We start from the raw sequence: 25,922 nt of genomic DNA on the forward strand, positions 1-25,922 counted from the left end.
GAGTAGGGAAGAAATGAAATGAATTCTGATTTGTTGTCTGATCTGCTTTCTGAGGTCATAGATTTAAATAGTCTTTTCTAGAGTTTAACATAAATGTAGAATCACACAGTATGCATTTTTCTATGTCTGGATTTTCTTGCTCAGTGTTTTTGAAACTTATCCACATTGTTGTGTGTATGTGGAGTTCATTCCTATTTATTGCTGAACAGTATTGCATTGTATGTATATACCACGGTATGTTCTTTCATTCACTTGTTGTGGTAGCCAACCTTCAAGACAGCCTGCAATGATACCCATCTCCAGTTACTGAAACCATTGTGTTGTTTCCTCCCATACTGTGGAGGGTTGGTCTATGATCAATAGTAGTTATTCCATAATTCTGAAAAGTTATGCTAGTTGGGGATCTAAAAAAGAGGCATGTGTGCAAATGGTAAAGTCACAAAACTAGATAGTGAGAGAAATAGAATGTATGCTTGGGAGTTACAATTTTCCTAGTGATGACAACTTTGGACAGGTGGGCATTTAGATGATGCTCTACAATGATCAAAATGTAAGATTTAAGAAAGACTACATTTAAAAAATGCTATATTATAGTTGTAGTATTAAAAAAAACAGGTAGAAAAAGGATAAAAAAGTAGGACTGTCCTGTTTATCTAAATACTCTGGGAAATACGTTCTTCCTCAGAGGAGGAGAACACTGCACTAGCTGTGTAATTCTGAACACAGCAGTCTGTTGTAAATTGAAGTTGTTGGAAATGACTGAGAGCAAGAGCCATAGTTACTGAAATGCCACTTCACTCGATGAACCTGCATCACCTGTGGCATGGTTCTCACAATGGAACAGCTATCTTTGAAAGGGAACAGAAGTGGGGAGGGATCTAAGTGCTTTAGGTTTGCTACCTTATTTAATTTCATACCAACCCTAGGAGGCAGGTAATGTTGTCCAGATTCTAAGATGAGTAACATAAATCTCAAAAAAGTAATCTGTCTAACTGGTAAAGGGATAGCTAGAATTATAACCTAAGTCTGATTCATTAACAGGCTGTTACTAGGAAGAAAGACATTTGTTTTTGATTAATAAAATATGAGACAATACATAGTAGATGCTCAGTGAAATATGAAATGAATGGCCAAATAAATCACAGAATGCAGGATGATTTCCTGAGGCTGTCAGCAGAAAAAGATGGGGAGGCCAGGGACTATACTGTCTACAGGATGGCTTTGCCACATGTTTTAGGGCAACCAGTATTTTAAGCACTAGACTGAGAGATTCTTTAAGGAAAATATTGTGTCTTTATTCCTCTTGTGCCTAGAAAATGCTGAAATAAAACAGTATATTGTCTGGCATTTAATATTAACGCAAAGGATTACAAAATTGTAGTTGTAAATAAGATTGTCTAGATTCAAACCAAATCAGTTTTGGTTTGTAGCCTTTATCATTTAATGTTATCTTTGACTTTTAAAAACAGAAAAGAAACCACCTAGCCTGTCTTGAAAGGTCCAACCTGCCCATAACACATCTGTACAGAGCACACAGGGGCAGAGCCAGACTTCACACTACCAGCAAATACAACATGGAGGCTGTAAAATTCTTGAGGTAAAAAGAAGAATATAATGCTGAGTGAAAGGCCATTTTGTGACAGCCGCTGTGGCTAAACAGACTGTATTAATGCTTCCCAGGGTTCTATCTGAGTTTACATTAAATCCAGAGCGGGTACTTGCCAATCACAGTGGGGGCTTCTTCATGACTTATAATCGGAACACACTGGTTGGCACCCACTACTGCACATCTGGAGTTTGTTAGACAGCCTTTAGTTTTTATGTTTGTCATTGGCCCTGGCTCCTTCCTCTGATGCAGCCTATCCAAGTGCTGCTTTACCATGAATGAATCAAGGAGACAAGTTACCCTGGGATGTGTATGTATGGGTATAAGTAAATCAGGACCATCTTAGCGGGTGACCGCAAAATCTGTAAATCCCCTGTTGCTTCACCTCTTTCTGACAACAGGAATCACACATGAATGCCAATAGCCCCTCAGGCAGTGGCAGGTCCATTTATGGGAAAGCCTGGTCAGTGCTGACTGCTTCCCTATTAGAAAATGCCTTTAGATTAAGACATTCCAGCAATTCAAGGACTAGAAGCTTTAAATTAAAACAACATTGATGTCATATCCACTTTCAAAAAGCTAGTACACACTTAGAGGAATTAAAGAATCAAAATTTATTTGGCAAGACCAGTTTCTTCTTGCTCACAGCATCTAAGACACATTTTTTAAAATTAAACTTATTGGGGTAAGATTGTCTAATATAATTATACTAGAGGCCCGGTGCACAAAAATTTGTGCACTGGGGGAGGGGGGTGGTGTCCCTCAGCCCGGCCCGCGCCCATTCACAGTCCAGGACTCCTTGGGGGATGTCCACCTGTCGACTTAGGCCCACTCCCCGGGGGATCAGGCCTAAGCTTGCAGTCAGACATACTTCTGGCAGCCAGGGAGCCCTCAGGAGATGTACAACTAAAGGCTTAGGCCCCCAAGGGATCGGGTCTAAACCGTTAGTTGGACATTCTTAGTGCTGCCACAGAGGTGGGAGAGGCTCCTGCCACCACCTCTGCACTGGCCAGCCATGAGCCAGCTTCTGGCTGAGTGGCACTCCCCATAAGGAAGTGCACTGACCACCAGGGGGCAGCTCCTGCATTGAGCGTCTGCCCCTGGTGGCAAGTGCACATCATAGCAACCAGTCATTCTGCCATTCAGTCAATGTGCATATTAGCCTTTTATTATTATTATACTAGAGGCCCGGTGCACAAAAATTTGTGCACTCAGGGGGGGGGGGAAGGGGGTCCCTCAGCCCAGCCTGTACCCTCTCGCAGTCTGGGACCCCTCAGGAGATAACAACCTGCTGGCTTAGGCCTGCTCCTGGGTGGCAGAGGGCAGGCCCAATCCCTAGGTGCAGCCCCTGGTCAGGCTCAGAGCAGGACCGATTGGGGAGTTGGGGCGCTGCCGCTGTCATGCACAGAGCAGGGCGGATCGGGAGGTTGCGATGCCACCCTCAGTCAAGCTCAGGGTAGGGCTGATTGGGGGGTTGGGGCACTGCCCCCTGTCACACTCAAGACAGGGTCAATGGGCCGGTTGCGGCGCCACCCCCTGTCATACACAGAGCAGGGCCGATCAGGGGGTTGGGGAGCTCCCCCCGTCACTCACAGAGTAGGGCCGATAGGGGAGATGGGGCACCGCCTCCTGTCACACAGAGCAGGGCGGATCAGGGGGTTGGGGCGCCGAACCCTGTCACACTCAGGGCAGGGCTGATGGGGAGGTTATGGCTCTACCCCGTCACACACAGAGGAGGGCCTGTAGGAAGGGGGGGCATTGGGGCGCCGCACCCTGTCACACACAGAGCAGGGCCGATCAGGGGGTTGGGGCACCGCAGCCTGTCACACACAGAGCCGCAGGGCAATCAGGGGGTTGGGGAGCTCCCCCCTATCAGGCACAGAGCAGGGCTGATCAGGGGGTTGGGGCGCCTTTCCCTGTCATGAACAGAGCAGGGCGGATAGGGAGGTTGTGGCCCCGCCCCCTGTCACACACAGAGCCGCAGGGCGATCAGGGGTTTTGGGCGCTGCCCCCTGTCACACTGATCCCGGTGCTGGGAGGCATATTACCCTTTTACTATATAGAGGCCTGGTGCACAGGTGGGGGCCGGCTGGTTTGCCCTGAAGGGTGTCCTGGATCAGGGTGGGGGTCCCCACTGGGGTGCCTGACCAGCCTGGATGAGGGGATGATGGCTGTTTGCAGCTGGTCACACACCCTTCAGGGTGTGGGTCCCCACTGGGGTGCCTGGCCAGTCTGGGTGAGGGGCTGAGGGCTGTTTTCAGGCTGGTGAGTGACTGAAGCTCCCAACCGCTCCTTTTTTTCTTTTTTCCTTTTTTATTCTGGGCCAGCTTTAGCTCTGAGGCTCCAGCTCTTAGGCCTCTGCTGCTGAAAGTAGGTTTCTGGCCTTTGTATTTGAAACAATGTTGCGATCCTGCTGGCTGAAGCCCGGCGACTAAAGCAGGTTTCTGGGGTTTTGTTTAGCTTCTATATTTGTAACATAGTTGCTTAGAGTTGCAGCTCAGAGGCCTGCAGCGGCAGGCGGGGAACGTTGGAGTCCTCCGTCACTGAAGCAAGCAAGCCTCATGTTAGTTTCAAGCTGCCTGGCTGCCGGGCGCCATCTTGGCTGGCAGTTAATTTGCATATCGCCCTGATTAGCCAACGGGAAGGGTAGCGGTCGTACGTTAATTACCATGTTTCTCTTTTATTAGATAGGATAGGATGTCCCTATTTTCCCCCTTTTGCCCCCTCTACCCAGCTCTTGCCCCCCACTTCTCTCTGGCCATCACCATACTGTTGTCTGTGTCCATGGGTTGTGCATATATTTTATTTGGCTAATCCCTTCTTTAAATTCACTTCTTTAAATTTTTATTTTCAGATAAGTGCTTATAACTGCACTATTATATATTTTCTATTATATCATTTAGAATTAAGATATCTTTTAATTGAATCCTTGTAAATTTTAGCACAATTTAATAAATTATGCTAGAAGCAATTAGGAGATTTTTCATGGAATACATACCCATTTCAATTATTATTTTATTAATTTTTAATTTTTTAATATTTTAATTTGAAATAATCTCATACATGTAAAAAAAACTATAAAATACTACAGCATATTATATGTACCCTTCACCCAATTTCTTAGGTGTTAATAATTTAAACATAACCATTAACAACTAACAAAATTTGGAATATATTTTTCTTATAATTTCTTTAATGTTACTTAATCCACTTACTTTGTTTTTGTTAATCTTCACCCAAGGATATTTTTCCATTGAATTTTATAAATATATTTTATTGATTTTTTACAGAGAGGAAGGGAGAGAGATAGAGAGTTAGAAACATCGATGAGAGAGAAACATCGATCAGCTGCCTCTTGCACACCTCCTACTGGGGATGTGCCCGCTACCTAGGTACATGCCCTTGACCGGAATCGAACCTGGGACCTTTCAGTCTGCAGGCCGACACTCTATCCATTGAGCCAAACCAGTTAGGGCTTTCCATTGAATTTTAGAGAGAGTGAAGGGAAAGGGAGAGACACATTGATTGGTTGCCTCCTGCACATGCTTTGATAGGGACTAGGGATCAAGCCAGCAACTGAGGTACATGCCCTTGACTGGAATTGAACCTGGGACCCTTCAGTCCACGGGCTAATGCTCTATCCACTGAGCAAAACAGGTTGCAGCTTAATTCATTTACTTTTAATCTATATGTGTCTTTATATTTAAAGTGGGTTTTGTTTTTGATTCACCCTCATAATCTGTCTTTTAATTTGTGCATTTATGCCACTGACTTTCAGAGTGCTTACTGAAAGAGTTACTGCCATATCAGGTGGCTTCTGGGGCTTCTGGGGCGGGTGTGCCTTGCCGCCCCGGGACCTGCCGATCACGGGTCCTGGGTGGCAAGGCACGGACGGCTGCTGGGGCTTCTGGGGCAGGTGTGCCTTCCCGGGCAGCCGGCCTGCCCTGGATGGCAGCGCGCTGACGGTTGGCGCTGTCCCACCCTGCCTGCAATATGCAAATTAGCCGCCATCTCTGTTGGTGGTTAATTTGCATATCACGCTGATTAGCCAATGGGAGGTGTAGCAAAGGTATGGTCAATTACCATGTTTGTCTATTATTAGACAGGATAGGTTTCAAGTATACAATTCTGTGATACACCATCGTATATTGCATTGTGTGCCAACCACCCAAAGTAAATCTTCCATCACCATATATTTGGTCCCCTTCACCCTTTTCTATCCTCCCCCGTTCCTCTAGTAACCACCATACTGGTGTCTATGTCTCTGAGTTTTTGTTTACTTGGCTTTCTTGTTTGATCATTTGTTGCTTTCTGTTGTATATCCCACAGATGAATGAAATCACATGGCTCTTGATGTTTTTTTGTCTGCTTATTTCCCCCAGCATGATGTCACAAATAAGATGTGGTACATAAATACAATGGAATACTACTCAGTCATGAGAAAAGATAAAATACTCCCAGACACATTTTGAGAGGACAGGTATGTGAAACTTTATATGGAAGGGAGGCAGAAAAACACTGTTAGGAAAGACTCCTAAGAACTACTTTATCTTTCTCCATATATAGGTCACATCACTACAAAATATTCAGAGCCTATAATTGGATGTAAGATATTAGGAATTTTTCAGTGACTCCTTTCTAATATTATAAATTCATGGATTAATTAATATCATAACTCTTATCTATTGAAACCATATAGTCTTGAGAGCCAAGTCATCAAAAGCCACTGTGAATGAGATACAGTATTCTAGTCTGCTAGACTTGTTATTCTTCTTTGTGTCTCAGCGTGGAGGGAGCATGAATTAATGTAATAATTTGTCTGTATTTTTAGGCCTACCTACTACTTAAGAGAATTGATATTGCTAAATATATATACTCACAAACTAGTGAAAGTCTTTTCTCAACAATATCCTTCTAATTCATATTATCAGCTCCCCTGCCTTTATTGAGGTGTAAGTGACACATATAAATTGTATATACCTAACGTGTACAATGTGGTGTTTTCTTTTTCTATTTTTTGTCGTGTTTTAATATAAGTATACTTTGTGAAATAATTATCACAATGAAGCTGACATTTTCATCACCTAACACAGTTACTTTTTTTTTTGGTGTGGTGAGAACACTTAAGATCTATTCTCTTAGCCATTTTCAAATATACATACAGTATAGTGTTAACTGTAGTCACCATGCTATACATTAGATCTCCAGAACTTTTTCATCTACGTAACTGAAACTTTGAATCCTTAAACCAGCACCTCCCCATTTTCCCCCCCATTTAGCCTATGGCAATCAGCACTCTATTCATATTATCAGCTTTGATAAACCAAATTTCAATTTTGAACTACTATATAGATTATCTTTAATAAGCACATTCTTTCTGTTTTACTTAATAGGCATCCAAATATTGGATGATGTCCTTTGCTTGTGACAAATTATTTTAGGACACTGGAAAAGTTTTCTTTCATTTGTAAATGAGCAATGGGTTGTTTCTGCTGGTCATCTATCTATATACTATAGAAAAGGGACATTTTTTGGTATTTTCTCAGCTTACTGTGTAAATACTGATTCTTGTTAAGTTGAATATTAAATACTAGAGGCCCGGTGCACAAATTCGTGCACGGGTGGGGTCCCTTTGCAGGCCTGCAAGGATCAGGCCAAAACCCACAGTCCAACACTGCCTGCAGCTCCCACCTGCTGCTCCCACTCATCCCAGCCCCACTGTGCCTGCTGCAGGCTTACACTTGCCAGCCAAGAGCCCTACGTCTGACACCCTCCCAAAGGGAATGGCTTGCGGGACTGGGCTGAAACCGGCTCTCCAACATCCCCTAAGGGATCCCGGATTGCGAGAGGGTGCAGGCCAGGCTGAGGGACCCCACTGGTACACGATCAGGCCAGGGAGGGGCCAAAGGGGGTCTCCAGGGAATGTTCGGCCCATCTCGCTCAGTCCCGATTGGCCGGACCCCAGCAGTAAGCTAACCTACTGATTGGAGCATCTGCCCCCTGGTGGCCAGTGCACATCATAGCAAGTGGTTGAGTAACCTTAGCATATCACTAGCATATTACGCTTTGATTGGCTGTTTGGTTGTTCTGCCGTTTGGTCTATTTGGATATTAATCCCATGTAATAATCCTTTTATTACATAGGATTATGCCAAAAATGATATCAATTGATAACTGATCACCCAAAATAGGAAGAAGAAATCCCTTCACTTGAAAAACTCGTTCTCTAATTACTTCAGGCGGAAGAACAAATCTGGGCAGCCTAAAGGCACAGAAAATGTGACTGAGAATGCATTGATGATAATGGAAGATGGGATTGCAGGCACTGAAAATCATACAGGAATGGCCAATAAAGAGCGTTACTGATATGGAAGGAGAATCAGATTTAAAAATTCAGCTTTCTCCCTAATTTCAAAGATGAATTTTTTCCTCTAATTTTTAAATTGAGGTAAAATATACATTAACATAAAATTCACCATTTTATCCATTTTAAGTGTATAAGTTCTGTCCATTAAGTATATTTACACAGTTGTGCAAACATCACCAAAGGACAAATTTGTAGCTTTTATTTTCACAGATCAAAGGTCTTACAGAAATATTAATCATTAAATTTGGGGAGCGTTTAGGTTGGAAAAGGGCAAAACTTTGTTCTTACCTTTAGAGACTACCCAGCCCTGAATAACTGAAAATCATTTAAGTAACAATATTTAGTGCATCTATAGTACGACTCTAATTGGATATAAAAATAAGCCTTTTCCATTTCAAATGGGCAGAATTACACTAATTTCATCCAATCATTGCACAAAATTAAAAAACATTCTCATAGAAGACTTGTGATATTTTCTAAACCAGTACTCTTACAAAACTACTCGGCATTTACTAGACATAGCCAGAGATTTGTGAAGATGAAAATCCCTGCTTATGAAGATTAGGCAATATACAGATGATGTATCATAGAATTGTATACTTGAAACCTATATAATTTTATTAACCAATGTCACCCAATGAATTTAATTTTAAAAAGATATGAAAGTCCTAAAAAAATAAGAAAATTAATTAGATACAAAGACAGATGTCTTCTATGACAACAAGGCCTAATATGTAAGCCAGTAAAGACATGGGTGGAGAACTGTGTGAAAGCTGGTCCCACTACCCCTTCTGGCATTTAATTTTACCTGCTGCTTGAGTTGCTGCACCAGACGATCCTTTTCCCTCTTTAGTGCTGCCACTTCCTCTTGGGTCTTTTTCTTAGAGGATGAAAGTTCCAAAAGAGCTATATTGGCATCTTTTTCACTAATGGCAGCCAGGAGAGCTTCCTGCCTGAAAAAGAAAGAAAATGCCAAGACTTCCATTTAATCTTCACAATTCTTTGAAGTTACTATTATTACTACCCCCATTTCATGGGTGATGAAACTAAGGCTTAGTGAGTTTATGTAACTTGCCCATGTTTACACTTGAAGTAAATGGTGCAGCCAGGAATCCCATTTAGATTTTTCTGATCCTAAATGTCTTTATCATGTTGTTATACTGACATCTCAATAAAGAGTTCCTAGATACAGTTAAACTCAAAAAGTAAACAAAATTAAAGATTTTTTTAAAAGTAAGAATAATCTTGTCAATTTTTGATAACTATTCAGTAGTTTCCATGCAAAACAAGACATTACTGAAACTGAAAAACTTTTAAAAAATCTTCTCCTGAGGATATGTTTTCATTACTTTTGAGAGAGAGAGGAGGGGGGGGGCGGTGGAGGGGGAGAGGGAGAGGGAGGGAGAGGGAGGGAGGGAGAGGGAGGGAAGGAGGGAGGGAGAGAGAGAGAGGGAGAGAAACAGACAGACAGACAGACACTGAGGAACACAATCTAGGTATGTGCCCTGACCTGAAATCGAACCCGCAACCGTTTGCTATACAGGACGACACTCCAACCAAGTGAGCCACTAGACAGGGCTGAAAGCATTTTTATGTATAGAGTAAAAACTGAAACGTTAGAAAATAGGATTTAGAAAATCAGTCATCTGTTTCTGGGGCATTCTGAATGCCTATAATTCTTTTTATCTCATTAATGCAAGTAAGTTTTCAGTCATGGCTTTATTTGCCAATGATCTGTGCACTTTGAAACAGTAATTTAAGCTTTACAGATTCCTTGTGATTTAGCTACTTTTTGGTTAATATACCGGAGGAAAAGAAGGTGAGATTTAGTAGGGGATGAACATGAGAAATTTACAAAATAATCAGAATGAAGTTGGTGAATCTCAGTGTCTAAAATTCATTCCTCAATAGCTCATCTTTTATGTAAGTCATCTGTAAGAAGACAGATTTGATTTACAGGAATTATGTGACCTGAGCTTTTGACTCAAGGGAATGCTGATCTGAGAATGCATTTCCCAAGTTTAACTTTGCTTCCGTCTTTGTTAAGATAATTAAGCTTTAATAGCAGTCATATGGAAGAGGTTTAGTTTAGTCAAAACTGGAAGACTATATTTTCAATATTCTGACAAGAATATTTTGTATTTTGGATGGATAGGTCTGGGGAACTCTGAACAAGCAGTACTAACAAAGGGAGAATGTAGCAGTTTACATTATGGAAATGAAGATTTGTTTAACTAGTCTCTGCTGTTGGAAGGGGAGATTCTCAATGACCTCAATTTAACTTTCCACTGTCCCCACACACTATATAATTCTGAGATATGGCAGATGGCTTATCCCATGAAGCTTTAGTCAACACCAAAGGGATAATGATAGTCTAAATATAGCCACTGACCACTTGAAAAAAATATGTTAAGTGGTGAAATGAGCTTAAAGGTGAAGGAGTTCAAGACTGTGTCACAATGCCATTTCCTGTTGATTGCTATCATCTGTTCTTTTTTGGGGAGCTCAGACTGACAAAGCTGAAATGAGAAATGTGCTTTCTCAATTAGGGCACTGCCTCCCTGGATACTTTTAGCAGCAGGGAAAGAAAAGATGAATGAAAGAAAAGATTATTCTATTCAATTAGATCTAGTCATGAGCAACTTTGCTGAATGCAGGATACAAAGGTGAAGGGCTCTCAGTGCCATTCTATGCTTAAGAAAAGCATCATAATATGAAATAGTAAAATTATTCTGTATTGTTGAAGCTTTGTGACTAAGTTCCAAATTATTTTATAAATTATATTTTTGGCCAGCTAGTGTAGTACAGTTAATCTCTGGGGTAAAATGTCACATTCTCAAACTGTAATATGATATAACAGGTGACAATTCAGATTGTAAAATTTAAAATATAGGATGTGTCACTGGAGGCTGAGCCATTGAAATGGCTTATTAACAAGATATATACTTTGAAGTCTTTTTTCAAATATATAATTCAAATAGAAATTTTATTATGTCCACTTATCTTTTACTGAGCATTGATAATATACTATGAACTACATAGAATCAAACTTTCTCTCCCATACCCATAGCTCTCAGCCTCCAAAAATCCCCTAATAGATGAACATGCCACTCTACTTTACATATTCAAAGTATATTTTTGACACCGATTTCTAAATGTAAATGTGCCTAAAGAAGGCAATTTATAGTCAAGAAAATAAAGTGTTTTGATCACATATTGTACTTATACTCATGTAAACGCTGTATGATGTCAGTAACTTTTATAGGTATATTAGCTTTTAGGTGATTTTTTTTTTTAAGTGCTTGGAAAGGGATGAAGATAGTATTGTTTGTTTTGTCCATGATTTTGGTAAATTTGAAATGGACACTATAGGAGAGAACAACCTCTTAAAAATTGAAAGTTAGGTAAGAATATAAAAGCTAATAAACAGCAACAGTCATCTAATTTTTAGGGAATAAGAAAAATTGTTCCCTGCCCTAGCTGGTTGGCTCGGTGAATAGAGCATCAGCCTATGGAGTGAAGGGTCCTGGGCTCAATCCCCAGTGGGGGACGTGCAGGAGGCAGCAGATCAATGCTTCTCTCTCATCATTGATGTTTCTATCTCTCTCTCCCCCTCTCTTCCTCTCTGAAATCAATTAAATATATATATACACTGAGTGGCCAGATTATTATGACCACCCCATCAGTACTTTGTTGGGCCACCTTTTGCCTTCAATACTGTGGCGATTCTTCTTGGCATTGACTCCACGAGATGCTGAAAGGTAATGTGAGGATCTGACACCATGCCTGATGAATAGCATTGTCCAGTTCTGTGAGATTTGATGGTTGTGGAACCAGCTGCCTGATGGCTCTTTTAACTTCGTCCCACAAATGCTCAATTGGATTGAGATCTGGTGATTGTGGGGGCCACCTAAGCAAGGTAAAGTCTCCCTCATGTTCTTTTTTTTTATTTTTTATTTTTATTAGTTAAGGTATTACAAATGTGTCCTCATCCCCCCCCTTTAACCCCCAACCTCCCCCTGTCCCTCCCTCATGTTCTTGAAACCACTCCTGCACAATACCAGCACCGTGGCATGGCGCATTGTCTTGTTGGAAGAAGCCATCTCCATTGGGATACGCCATCAACATGATAGGATGAACTTGATCAGCAATGATACTTAGGTATGTTGTGCTAGTCAGACATTGTTCCGCACGAATTAAAGGGCCCAAATCATGCCAGGAAAACATGCCCCAAACCATAATACTGCCCCCAGCAGCTTGAAGGATTGTACTCATGCATGTGGGGTGCATGCTTTCATGCTGTTTCCGCCAAATTCTCACTCTGCCATCTGCATGATGCAACTGGAAACGTGATTCATCGGACCACATGACTTTTTTCCAATGCTCAACTGTCCAATCCTTGTGTTCCTGTGCGAATTGAAGACGTTTTATCATGGAAACTGCAGACAGCAAAGGTGTTCGAACAGGCCTTCGGCTGTTTTGCTGATACTTGCTCCATGGCTCTGAGCGTCAACAATCATCCCACGTTCAAAGGCTGTTAAATTGTGTTGTTTACCCATATCTTCAGAAAAAAATCACTTCTACTGTCCTGGTAAACAACCTGCTTCCCTATTTATAATGAATGGTCTGGCCCTCTAGCAACTTCAGCGCGAAATTATAGTTAATTTGCCTACAAACTTCAGGTGGTCATAATATTCTGGCCACTCAGTGTATATATATGTACTTAAAAAAAAGAAAAATTGTTCCCTAATACATCTGATAAAAAAGACCAGATGGTATACTTGATATTATGTGGTTGTTTGGAAGACAGCACTCAAAAAAGTGTCTAAACTAAAAACTTTGTTAAGAACAGGAAACGGAATTCAGAGTGGAAAAAAAGCAAATTGCAAAAGCATCTTATTTTAGTAGCTACGGACTTTTAATACAATTTGCTTCCATGAAAAATTTTCTGATAAAGTGTAAAACGAAACTACCCTTGAATAATAGAGTAAAAATAAGTAAATATGTACCATTTGTTTTATACTTATTATGTGCTTATTCCTGTTTAGTACTTTGTAGGCAATGACTTGTTTACTTATAATGACAACTCTATATAATGTGGATACAATCATTTCCTCCATGTGGTAGGTAAAGAGACTGAGAATAAGATGGAGAAAAAAAATTAACATGCATTCACTGAAGGAAAATGAAAAGATAAAATTATAAAAAGAAAATAAAAATACTAGAAATAATTCCATTTTAAATCAAAGTTAATTGTTTGAGATCTGGAATTCACCTATTCTAATTCTAACATAGTTTGAAGAAAATGAACCTTGATGGGGATTAATAATTGACTTCAAGAGGTTTACCAAGTAATGGCTATCCACAGAAAAGGAAGACAGGCCAGTGGAGCACATTCTGAGTTCATTTCCCATGAGGCCCTAGGGAATAATATAAGCAAATAAAATATATGGATGCCACAAGCCCACAGCAAAATAAAAACTGCAATGCCCCTCCTGTCAAACTCTCCTTGTTCTGTTAGTGTTTTTTCCTCAGTTAAAAAAAAAATTGAAAATGTGGACACAGAACTTTTCAAAGTGTTTAGAAACCCCCTACTGCATGACTAGCATGCACATTAACTGCAAAATGAGTAGGCAGTAGCAGAAATCCAACTTTAAGTCATGAAAGTGGTCTATTCAGTCCATCCCTGGTGCTTTAAACTACCAGAACAGTTGAACCTGCCCTTTGACCTGCAATTTCTAATAGAATCAAGATGTTTCTAAAAGTGTTCTGCTGTGGAATTAGAGCTTCAAAAAACAGTAAGACCACCTCCTCTGTCCCCTTCCCCCTTCTGAGTAAATTTCAATAACAGGAGGCAAATATCCAAGGCAAATGGAGCTCAATAGCCTTTTGATAATTCTTGAATCCTTGAGAACAACACATTAGTTTTCTATCACTAGCCAATAAGAGATATAATCAACGTTGGAACAATGATGGTTAACAATTTAAGAGACTCCTATATATGTGTATGTGTTTAACAGAAATGCAAGACACAAAAGAAGTAAGAATGAAGGGATGTTACCACGGTTTTACTTTTCTCTCTTACTCCAACTGGGTATTTTCATGTTTCATAAATTGCATAATCCTGAAAATATCAGGAAAGATCAGATCAAAGAATGAGATCAGTAGCTTTAGGAATATTATTTATGGTCATAGACATGTAATCATAGTTTATTCCAATTTTAAGATAAATCTAAAATCTATATACTTAAAAAAATTAAATTTATTCAGGTAACATTGGTTGATAAATTACATAAATTTTAGGTGTACAACTTAATAATACAACTTCTGTATACACTCTACGGTGTGCTCACCATCCAAAGCCTAATACCCTTCTGTCACCTTATATTTGACCCCTTGTACCCTCTTTGCCCTCTCCTCATCTCTTTTCTCTCTTGGTAACCACCATTCTGTTGTCTGTACTTATGAGTTTGTTTTGTTTGTTTGGTTTCTTGCCTTTTGTTAAGATTCTTTTATTGATGCTCCCTTGATTCCAATACTTCCTTTACTTGTAACTTAACCAATTAACTATCCAGAGTGAGTTGTAAACTACCAGGATATCTCCTCCATTCTTTCAACTCATTTCCAAAGAAATCCTTTTGATTACTCTTTTCTCCAGATTCCCTTACAGAGATCTCAGAGTGTGGCAGATACACTACCTTAATTAAAGTCAGTGAAAACCAGTCTGTAGGTGATCCTATGTGGGCAAGCCTGACTGAAATGCCTGATACATCTTATGATCTCCTCTATAGGTCACCTTTATTTAGATAGTACTTACAGATATTTTTAATGTAAAATGTAAACACTAAAAAAAGTCTAACGTCCATCATAACAAATGTTTCTTTCCACGTTAAATCAGTATATTCCTAGGTCCACAGACTGACATTTAAATAATTTGATTTTTTCTTCGTTCCCCATAACCAATATTCCAAGTTTTGTTGATTCTTCCTAAATAGTTTTAATGACCCCACTGCTTTGTATCTTCAGAATGTTAACTGTCACAGACACTACCATACTTTAATCATGGGCCTATATATATATTATTCTTAAAACCCCTTCTCTGATTTCCCCATCATTCTATACTGTCCTATTCTTCCAATGTCATTTTTATCAGGTTTTGTACAACATCAAATGCTATGGCCTAATATTTGACCACCTATAATGTTCAGTGTATTTCTTCCACATTGTCCACCAAGGACCCTGTGTAACCAACCAAGTTACATGTTTTCACTGAAGTTTATGCTACTCTCTCTACCTGAAATGCCTATATGTTTCTCTCCTTGCCTGACTGCTACTTTCTCTCCACTCAGCTTTCCCCTTTATGCATCAGATTATATTAAACAGGCATTTGCTCTGTAAATGCCCTTCAGTTCTTCTACAGGTGCAGAGTCTGCTACCCCAACTATATTATGTTCATGGCTTAGGCCTTTAGAAATTTCTTTTGGCTCCCTGTTGTTCGAGGATACAGCAGGAAGGTGACTGCCAGAAAGCCAGGGAGGGTCTCACCAGAAACTAATTTCCCACTTGCAAGACCCATCTTAAAACTATCCAGCCAAGGAGATTAAAAATGGTGGCAGATAAGTGGATGTTCCTGGGACATAGTCCCAGAAGCAAATTGGTATTATAGCTAAAATACAGAAAAACTTCCTGAATAATCAGTGGAAAACTAATAGGAGAGAACCCTGATACCCGAAGACTGAAAGCTGAGACCACATAGAGAATGATAGGAGGGGCAGAGGAGTGAAAGGGCTGGCCGGGCACCCGTTAGACAGCAACTAAAGTCCTGGAGAGATATCTCAGTTGTGGGGGGTTGCCACTGAGAACACTTGGATCAAATTCCCAAGCTGGGGCCTCCAGCAGAGAGCACCAAAACTGAGAAGGGTACCCACATAACATTTGGCTGTGAAAAGCAGCAGGGTGCTGTCTGCCAGGGAGTGACAGGCACCCTCTTAAAGGGCCAACACACAAAATTCCCTGTGGAGCCACCCACCTTGTGCTCCAGCAGAGGGAGGGGGAAATGGACTGGAGCTATGAGAGCAAAAGACAGGACTGGGTTCTTGGGGGATAGAGCTCAGAAGGTAGACACCCAAGTTTCCTGGGCTGAGTCATTTGCTCACACAGCAGAGAACATCTTTCCCACATACACATTTGCCTTGCCTGGGGAGAAGACAGTCTGCACACCCTATTGGAAAATACCTTGTCCTGAGGCTACTGAAGAGATTAAAAATGACAATTAGCCTCCAGGCAGAAGCAATTGCCCCACCGTGCTGAAAAAACTCTTGCCACACGTGAGGATGATTGTCTGGGGGCAATTCAAGTCAGAATCCTATTAGTCTATAGACAGAGGTGGTCTTCAGAGGCTTTGAGTCTTTGCCTGATCTAATCTAACAGCCTTTAACAAAGTTCTGCACTAGAGATTGAGAGGTGTAGAGGACTACCTAATTCATAGTTGTAAATTCAAAGAGACAACCAAAATGAGGAGACAAACAACCCCTAAATGAAATAACTAGAGAATTCTCCAGAAGAAGAGATAAATGAAGCAGAGATAAAAATTTACCTGAATCAGACTTCAGAGTAATGATGGTAAAGATGCTCAACAGCATGAAAAAAGATATAGTAACTATGAAAAAAGAACAGCCTGCTGAAACCAGTTTGGCTCAGTGGATAGAGTGTCAGCCTGTGGACTGAAAAGTCCCAGGTTCGATTCCAGTCAAGGGCATGTACCAGGGTTGCGGGCACATCCCCAGTAGGAGATGTGCAGGAGGCAGCTGATCGATGTTTCTCTCTCATCGATGTTTCTAACTCTCTCTCTCCCTTCCTCTCTGTAAAAAATCAATAAAATATATTTAAAAAAAAAAAAAGAACAGCCTGACATAAAGAATGACATAACACAAATAAAGAACACATTGGAAGGAATACACAGCAGACTGGGGGAAGTTGATGATTGAATCAGTGAATTAGAAGACAGAGTTGAAAATATCACTCAATCAGAGAACCAAAAAGAAAAAACAATTTAAAAACAGGAGGACAGCATAAGGGAGCTGTGGGACAATGTGAAATGTAACAATATTAGAATAGCAGGTGTGCCAGAAGAGGCAGAAAGGGAGAAAGGAATAGAAAATGTGTTTGAAGAAATAATGGCAGAAAACTTTCCTAACCTGGTAAAAGAAAAATTCACACAAGTTCAGAAGGCACAGAGAACCCCAAGCAAGAAGAACCCAAACAGGCCCATGCTCAGACACATCATAATTAAAAAGCCAAAAATTAAAGACAAAGAGAGAATCTTAAAGGCAGCAAGAGAAAAGAAAACTTACCTACAAAGGAGTTCCCATAAGGCTGAGACTTGATTTCCTATCATAAACTCTATAGGCCAGAAGGGAATGGCATGAAGTACTCAAGGTAATAGAAAACAAGGATCTGGGACCAAAATTACTATATCCAGCAAGGCCATCATTCAAAATAGACAGTCAAATAAAGAGCTTCCCAGACAAAAAAAAGGCTAAAGGAGTACACCACCACCAAGCCAGCATCACAATAAGTGCTAAAGGGACTGCTATAATGAGAAGAAGAAACAGAGAGAGAAACCTAGCCATATAGAATTAAAATGATAATAAATAAGTACCTATCCTATCTAATAAAGAGGGAATATGCTAACTGACCCTCATGCAGTTGCAAAGATGGCGGCACCCACAGCAAATAAGGAGGGAATATGTTAATTGACTGCCATGACCTCAAAGATGGCCTTGCCCACAGCCACAAGATGGCTGGCAAAGGAGGGCAGTTGTGGGCAATCAAGCCAGCAGGGAAGGGCAGTTGGGGGCAACCAGGCCTGCAGGGGAGGGCAGTTGGGGTTGACCAGGTCTGCAGGGGAGGGCAGTTAGGGACAACAAGGCCAGTAGGTGAGGACAGTTAGGGGCAACAAGGCCAGCAGGTGAGGGCAGTTAGGGTGACCGGGCTGGCATAGGAGGGCAGTTAGGGGCGACTGGGCTGGCAGGAAAGGACAGTTGAGGGCGACCAGGCCTGCAGGGGAGGGCAGGTGGGGGTGACTGGGCCGGCAGGGGAGGGCAGGTGGGGGCGATTGGGCCGGCAGGGGAGGGCAGTTGGAGGCGATTAGGCCGGCAGGGGAGGGCAGTTGGGGGTGATGGGGATGGCAGGGGAGCATTTAGGTGTCGATCAGGCTGGCCGGGGAATGGTTGGGGGTGATCAGTCTGGCAGGAAGAAAGGGTTAGGGGCAATCAGGCAGGCAGACAGGCGAGTGGTTGGGAGCTAGAAATCCGGATTGTGAGAGGGATGTCCGATTGTAGGTAACCGGCAGTCGGACATCCCTTGAGGGGTCCCAGATTGGAGAGGGTGCAGGCTGGGCCGAGGGACACCCCCCCCCCCCCCGCCAGGGTACAAATTTCGTGCACTGGGCCTCTACTCAATAATAACCCTAAATGTAAATGAATTAAATGTTCCAATCAAAAGGGGTAGGATAGCTGATTGGATAAAAAATCATGACCCAAATATATGCTGTCCATAGGAGACCCACTTCAAAACAAAAGACACATGCAGCATGAGAATGAAGGGATGGGAAAAAATTTTCCATGCAAATGGAAAAGAAAAAAAGCTGGAGTAGCAATACTCACATCTGACAAAATAAGACTTTAAAATGAAGATCATCACAAGAGACAACAAAAGACACTACATAATATTAAAGGGATTGATCCAACAAGAGTATATAACCCTGGTTAACATATATGCACCCAACATAGGAGCACTTAAATATATGAAAAACTTTTATTTTTATTTTTTTAAATATATTTTATTGATTTTTTACAGAGAGGAAGGGAGAGGGATAGAGAGTTAGAAACATCAATGAGAGAGAAACATCGATCAGCTGCCTCCTGCACACCTCCCACTGGGGATGTGCCCGCAACCAAGGTACATGCCTTTGACTGGAATCGAACCTGGGACCCTTCAGTCTGCAGGCTGACGCTCTATCCACTGAGCCAAACCGGTCAGGGCTATATAAAAAACTTTTAGAGGACTTTAATGGAGAGATCGACAACAATACAGTCATAGTAGGGGACTTTAACACCCCTCTGACTTCACTGGATAGATCTTCCAGACAAAAAATTAACAATGAAACAGAGACTCTAAAGGACACACTGGATTAGATGGATTTAATTGACATTTATATAATATTTCACCCCAAAGCTGTAGAATATACATTATTCTCAAGTGCATGTGGATAATTCACAAAGAGACCATAGGTTAGGACACACAACAAATCTCTACAAGTACAAGAAGGCTGAAATCATATCATATCATCTTCTGAGATCACAGTGGAATGAAATTAGAAATCAACTAAAATAAAAACACCCCAAAACATCCAAACACATGAAGGCTAAATAGCATTTTATTAAACAATTAGAGGCTCGATGCACGAAGATTCATGCAAAAAAGGGCCTTCTTTCCCCTGGCTGCTGGCACCACTTTCGCTTTGGCCTGGAGCTGCCTTTCCGCCTTCCCACGCTGCCCAGAGGCCTGGAGCGGCTGGGGCAGCATGGAACGCCTGTGTCCCGCCTTGCCCCTAGCCGCTCGGTGCCTGCATACGCAAATTAACCCACCATCTTTGTTGGGTTAATTTGCATACTCACTCCTGATTGGCTGGTGGGTGTCAGGAAGGTATGGTCAATTTGCATCTTTCTCTTTTATTAGTGTAGATGAATGGGTTAGCAATGAGATCAAGAAAGAAATAAAATGTTCCTGGAAACAAATGATAAGGAACACACAACCACGCAAAATCTCTGGGACATAGTGAAAGCAGTCCTGAGAGAGAAATTCAAAGAATTACAGGCATACCTCAAAAAACAAGAAAAATCAGCAATAAACTATTTAACCCTACAACTTAAAGAACTAGAAAGAGAACAACAAGAATAGCCCAGAGTAAGTAGAAGGAAGGAAATGATAAAGATTAGAGCAGAAATAAATGACATATTGACTAAAAAAAAAAATAATAATAATGAAACACAAGAATTGGTTCTTTGAAAAGATAAAGAAAATTTATAAACCATTAGCCAAACTCATCAAGAAAAAAAAGAGAGGACCCAAATAAATAAAATCAGAAAAGAAAGTGGAGAAGTAACCACAGACACCACAGAAATACAAAGGATTGAAAGAAAATACTGTGAAAAAATATATGCCAACAAGCTGGACACTGTGGATGAAATAGACAAATTCCTAGAAAAATATAATCTCCCAAAACGGAATTGGGAAGAATCAGAAAACCTGAATAGGCCAATAACAACTGATGAAATAGATGCAGTAATAAAAAATCTCCCAACAAACTAAATCCCAGGTCCAGACAGCTCCACAGGGGAGTTTTACCAAATAATTAAAGAAGAACTAACACCTATACTCCTTAAACTATTTCAGAAAATCCAAGAGGAAGAAACACTCCCAAACTCCTTTTATGAGGCCAACATTATCCTAATTCCGAAACCAGATAAAGACACTACAAAGAAAGAGAATTACAGGCCAATTTTCCTGATGAACATAGATGCTAATATCCTCAACAAAATTCTAGCAAATTGCATCCAGCAATATATTAAAAAGATCATACACCATGATCAAGTGGGATTTATTCCAGGGATGCAAGGCTGGTACAGTATTTGCAAATCAATAAATGTGATACATCACATAAACAAACTGAAAGACAAAAATTACATGATCATATCAATAGACATAGAAAAAGCATTTGAGAAAATCCAACCCCCATTTTTGATAAAAACTCTCAGCAAAGTGGGACTAGAGGGAGCATATCTCAACATGATAAAGGCCATATATGACAAACCTAAAGCCAACATCATATTCAATGGGCAAAAACTAAAACATTTCCCCTAAGAATAGGAACAAGACAGGGACGCATACTCTCACCACTCCTGTTCAACATAATACTGGAAGTGTTATCCATAGCGATCAGAAAAAAAGAAAAGGCATCCAAATTGGAAAAGAAGAAGTAAAACTGTAATTATTCGCAGATGACATGATACTGTACATATAAAACCCCAAAGACTCCATCAAAAAACTACTGGACTTAATAAATGAATTTGGAAATGTAGCAGGATACAAAATTAACACCCAGAAATCAATGGAGTTTTTATACATCAATAATGAACTCACAGAAAGAGAAATAAAAAAAAAATCCTATTTACCATTGCACCAAAAAAATTAAGATACATAGGAATAAAGTTAACTAAGGAGGTAAAAGACCTGTACTTGGAAAACTACCGCACATTGAAAAAAAGAGATACACGAAGGCATAAACAAATGGAAGAATACAACCGTGTTCATGGATTGGTAGAATCAACATCATTAAAATGTCCATACTATCCAAAGCAATCTATAGAGTCAATGCAATCCCCATTAAGATACCAATGGCATATTTCACAGAACTAGAATGAACTCTCCAAAAATTTATCTGGAATAAAAAAAGACCCCGAATAACCATAGCAATCCTGAGAAAGAAGACCATAGTTGGAGAATCACAATAGTAGATACCAAGTTATATTACAAAGCCACTGTTCTCAAAATTGCTGGTACTGGCACAAGGACAGACATATAGACCAATGGAACAGAAGAGAGAACCGAGAAACTGACCCAAGCTATTATGCTCAATTTGACAAAGGAGGCAAGAGCATACAATGGAGTCACGAGAGTCTCTTCAATAAATGGTGTTGGGAAAATTGAAGAGATACATGCAAAAAATGAAACTAGACCACCAACTTACACCATACACAAAAATAAACTCAAAACAGATAAAGGACTTAAACATAAGATGGGAAACCATAAATATCTTAGAAGAATCCATAGGCAGCAAAACAGCAGACATACGTCGTAGCAATATCTTTACCAATCCAGCTCCTAGGGCAATGGAGACCAAGGAGAAAATCAACAAATGGGACTTCATGAAAATAAAAAGCTTCTGCACAGCAAAAGAAACCATCAACAAACAATAAGAAAGCCCACTGCATGGGAGAACATATTTGCCAATGTTATATCCGATAAGGGTCTAATCTCCAAAATTTACATGGAACTCATACAACTTAACAAAAGGAAGATAAACAATCCAATCAAAAAATGGGCAAAGGACCTAAATAGGCACTTTTTGAAAGTGGACATACAGAAGGCCAACAGACATATGAAAACACTAGAGGCCCAAAGCATGAAAATTCATGCAAGAGTAGGCCTTTGTTCCCCCAGCTGCCAGCACCGGCTTCCCTCCGGCACCCAGAACCTGGGATTCCCTCCTCAGGCTGCTTCACTCCTCCAGCCGCCTGCAGGCACCCGGGACCTAGGCTGGCTTCCCTCCAGCCCTGGCTTCATCAGAAAGGACGTCTGGTCTAATTTGCATATTATCCTTTTATTATTTTAGATGCTCTAAGTCACTAATCATCCAAGAGTAACAAATCTAAATGATAATGAGATACCATCTCACAACTGTCAGAATGGCTATCATCAACAAATCCACAAAGAACAAGGGCTGGCGAGGTTGTGGAAAAAACGGAACCCTCGTGTACTGCTGGTGTGAATGCAGACTGGTGCAGCCACTGTGGAAAACAGTATGGAGTTTCCTCAAAAAATTAAAAATGGAACTCTCATTTGACTCAGTAATCCCACTTCTAGGAATATATCCCAATAAATCAGAAACACCAATCAGAAAGGATATATGCACCCCTATGTTCATAGCAGCACAATTTACAATAGCTAACGTTTGGAAACAGTCTAAGTGCCCATCAGCAGATGAGTGGATTAAAACACTGTGGTACATCTCCACAATGGCATACTACGCTGTTATAAAAAAGAAGGAACTTTTACCATTTGCAAGAGCATGGATGGACCTGGAGAGTATTATGCTAAGTGAAAAAAGCCGGTTGGAGAAAGATAAATATCACATATCTCACTCATTTGTGGAATATAATGAACAACGTAAACTGATGAACAAAAATAGAGCCAGAGACATAGAAGCATCATATAGACCATCCAACCTAAGAGGGAAGGCAGGGGAGGGGTGGTGTAAGAGATCAACTAAAGGACTTGTATGCGTGCATATAAGCATAACCCCATGGATACAGACAGTAGGGGTGATGAGAGCATGTACTGAGGGATGGGAGTGGCCAGGGAGAGGTCAATGGGGGGGGGGGGGAAGGAGACTGAGGTAATACTATAAACAATGAAGAATTTAAATTAAAAAAAATCTTCTTTAGATGTTTTTATGAGTTTATTGGTCTTGTAATTTATTCGCTTGCTAATTAAAAAAATTAAAAAATTTAATTTTATACATTAACTAGAAGCCCGGTGCACGAATTCGTGCACCAGTGGAGTCCTTCGGTCTGGCCTGTGGGAAACCAGCTCTCTGACATTCCCAGGGGGGTCCTGGATTGCGAGAGGGCACAGGCTAGGCTGAGGGACCCCACTGGTGCACAATCAGGGCCAGGGAGGGATACGGGAGGTTAGCCATCGGGGAGGGACCACGAGAGGGCTCCAGGGCATGTCTGGCCTATCTCACTCAGTCCCCATCAGCCAGACCCCAGCAGCAAGCTAACCTATCGGTCAGAGCATCTGCCCCCTGGTGGTCAGTGCACGTCATAGTGACTGGTCGACTGGATGACTGTCTGCCCCCTGGTGGTCAGTTCATGTCACAGTAAGCGGTTGAGCAGCCTTAGCATATCATTAGCATATTACGCTTTGATTAGTTGAATGGCCGACCGGACGACTGAACACTTAGCATATTAGGCTTTTATTATATAGGATATATGTTATACACATAACAAAATGTACCATTTTAACCACTTTTTAGTGTACAGTTCAGTAGTATATTCAAACTATTGTGCAACCAGTTTCCAGAATTTTTCTTCTTATCAAACACTTTTAAAATATATACTAGTATATACTAGAGGCCCAGTGCTTGGCACTCCCTCCCTTCCCCCAGCCAGCCCTGCCCTGTGGTCGAACTCCTGGTTGAGAGGACAATTTGAAAATGCTGAAATAATACAGCAGATAAGAAATCACTATGATAACGGAGTAGGGGTGGGGGGTGCAGAGATTGAGATGGGCTTTATTTTTATAGATAAGAAAGACAGTGAAACTGGCAAGTGTAAAAGCACAAGTCATATGTGAAGACACATTGCCTAACTGGATTAGAGGGTTCCTATAGGGAAAGGAAACTGAGAAAGAAGCTGAAAACGTGGCTTTGAATCAGAGTATAGATGGTCTGGAATGGCAGTAAGAGATATTCATAGATTGTGAAATTCTTCAGGGTTCTAACCAGAACCTGGTAGACAGAGGGTATGAAAAATGCTGAATAAGAAATGATTTGATTTTGTATAGGGGCATCAAAAGTTCTAGAAAAATAAAGCAAGGTTTTAGAAAGATGGCCTTGGAGGCAAAGAGGAGAGATCTGGTGACTCTGAAAGCAGAAAGGTCCTATGCTGCTGCTAGAGACATATTATGAGGTAGAATTCTTATATTATGAAAATTATTTTTAGAGAACAAACAATAAAAAGCTGTCTGACTCTTGGATTCAAGAATCAGAGATAGGACTATGATCAATTGCTGTACTATTCAAGAAATACGAAACATAAGTATAACATTTATGTTTTGATGCTGGAAAGTAACTTTTAAATGTCACCAAATATAGACTATCTTGGGGCATTTGACCCAGTGATGTTCACTGGTGCCCTGCCTAGTATGACGTTCTTGCAGTGAAGTAAGGCCTTTGCACAGCACAATTTTGAATCCTCTCGTTTACTGTATGGTTGTCTCATGTCTATATCTCCTGAAACAAAAGAATCTGATCCATATTAAGGAATACACTGACATGAGATTGGGTAGAAAAGTTATCTCAATATATACTGATTTATTTTTTTAGAAGTCCTTGAAAATAATCAAAATTAGCATAACAAAGGCAGATAATGCTGGTTAGTTAGAGCTCAGTAAGTGAGGCTGATTGAACAAAATTTTATATGAAAAACTTGTCTTCAGTTTTTCTCCCAACTTTTTCTGGAAAAAAAACAAAGAGCATTTTGATACATCAAATCTACTATAGATTATGGCAAATTTGAAAAACTTAGTTTTACTGAGATATTGATACTGAAGCTGCTGCCTGCTTCCCAAACTGCAAAAGCTTGATGATTGTATCTATATTTGTTAGAAAAAACCAAAAGCTTGTATCTTTTCCATTTATTTAAAAAGTGTAAAAATTAACTGTAATCTAATCTGAAAAAAATAAAAAGCAGATCAGTGGTTGCCAGACACTGAAGGTGGGGACTCAGAATGACTGGAAAGGGACACAGGAGAAATGTATTATAGCTTGGCTATGGTGGCAGTGACACAGTGTATACATCTGTCAAAACTCACAATATTGTATACTTAAAATGTATGCATTGTATTGTATGTATATTACAACTCAATATAATTATTTTTAAATCATAAAAATTTTCTCAATGAGGAATGTTGCACAGCAAACATTACAACAATAAGCACAATGTAATTTTTATTGTGGTAAAATATACAAAATTTACAATTTTAACCATTCCTAAGTGTATGGTTCTGTGGCATTAAGTAAATTTACAATGTTGCTCAACCATCACCATGATCTTTCTCTAGAACTTTAACTTCTTAAATTAAAACTCTGTACCCACCCGGCTGAAGTGGCTCAGTTGGTTGAGTGTATCCTCCTGTGCATTGAATGGTTTTGGGTTTGATTCCTGGTCAGGGCAGATACCTGGGTTTCAGGTTCGATCCTGAGTCAGGGCACGTATAGAAGGCCACTGATTGACGTTTCTCTCTCACATTGACATTTCTCTCTCTCTCTTTCTGTCTCCCTCCCTCCCTTCCTCACTAAGCATGTGCTTGAGTGAGGATT

General features: G+C 40.6%; 1 protein-coding gene across 1 annotated transcript in view; it reads right to left on the bottom strand.

The window, feature by feature from the left end:
• Positions 1-25,922, bottom strand: part of ERC1 (ELKS/RAB6-interacting/CAST family member 1) — a 443,495-nt gene that overhangs the window by 75,513 nt on the left and 342,060 nt on the right. Inside the window, exon 16 of the mRNA XM_081083645.1 lies at positions 8,781-8,925. Coding sequence (XP_080939771.1) covers positions 8,781-8,925 — 145 coding nt within the window. The remainder of the gene's footprint in view (positions 1-8,780; positions 8,926-25,922) is intronic.

Source organism: Myotis nattereri (assembly GCF_964212035.1).
Source record: "Myotis nattereri genome assembly, chromosome: 2".
NCBI classification, from domain to species: Eukaryota; Metazoa; Chordata; class Mammalia; order Chiroptera; family Vespertilionidae; genus Myotis; species Myotis nattereri.